Source organism: Plasmodium reichenowi (assembly GCF_001601855.1).
Source record: "Plasmodium reichenowi strain SY57 chromosome Unknown, whole genome shotgun sequence".
NCBI classification, from domain to species: Eukaryota; Apicomplexa; class Aconoidasida; order Haemosporida; family Plasmodiidae; genus Plasmodium; species Plasmodium reichenowi.
Genome location: NW_017962402.1, coordinates 1 through 300, shown reverse-complemented (window position 1 = coordinate 300; position 300 = coordinate 1). Strand labels below are relative to the sequence as shown.

The following is a 300-nucleotide window of genomic DNA, read 5'->3' as shown; positions in this document are numbered from 1 at the left end:
TATACACGCTTTAGTAGTAAATATGATAGACTAACACAACGTAGAACATTGTACAGCCTTTGTAAAGATCTAAAAATACAAAATTATTAAAATATGAACAAGATCAAAGCACAATTTCTTTTCGAATGTATATATTATTTTACCTAAGAAGAAAAATATAATATTACAAAAAGATATGCTACAAAATAGTGTGGTCTTCATAATTTAAATAGCTATATTATATCTTATGCTTTTATAAATTATTAAAAGAAAAAAAAAAAAACAAGCATTTTATGTTATAAGAATATATATGATTATATA

The 300-nt window shown here is 20.7% G+C and overlaps 1 protein-coding gene across 1 annotated transcript; it reads right to left on the bottom strand.

Moving 5' to 3' along the window:
- Positions 1-143: 143 nt before the first annotated feature.
- PRSY57_0020100A (reticulocyte binding protein 2b) lies at positions 144-201 on the bottom strand (the record flags this gene model as incomplete). The annotated part of the gene is made up of 1 exon (XM_020114271.1): positions 144-201. A coding segment is annotated over one exon (58 nt), but the record flags the coding sequence as incomplete, so codon positions are not given.
- Between the last annotated feature and the right edge of the window lie 99 nt (positions 202-300).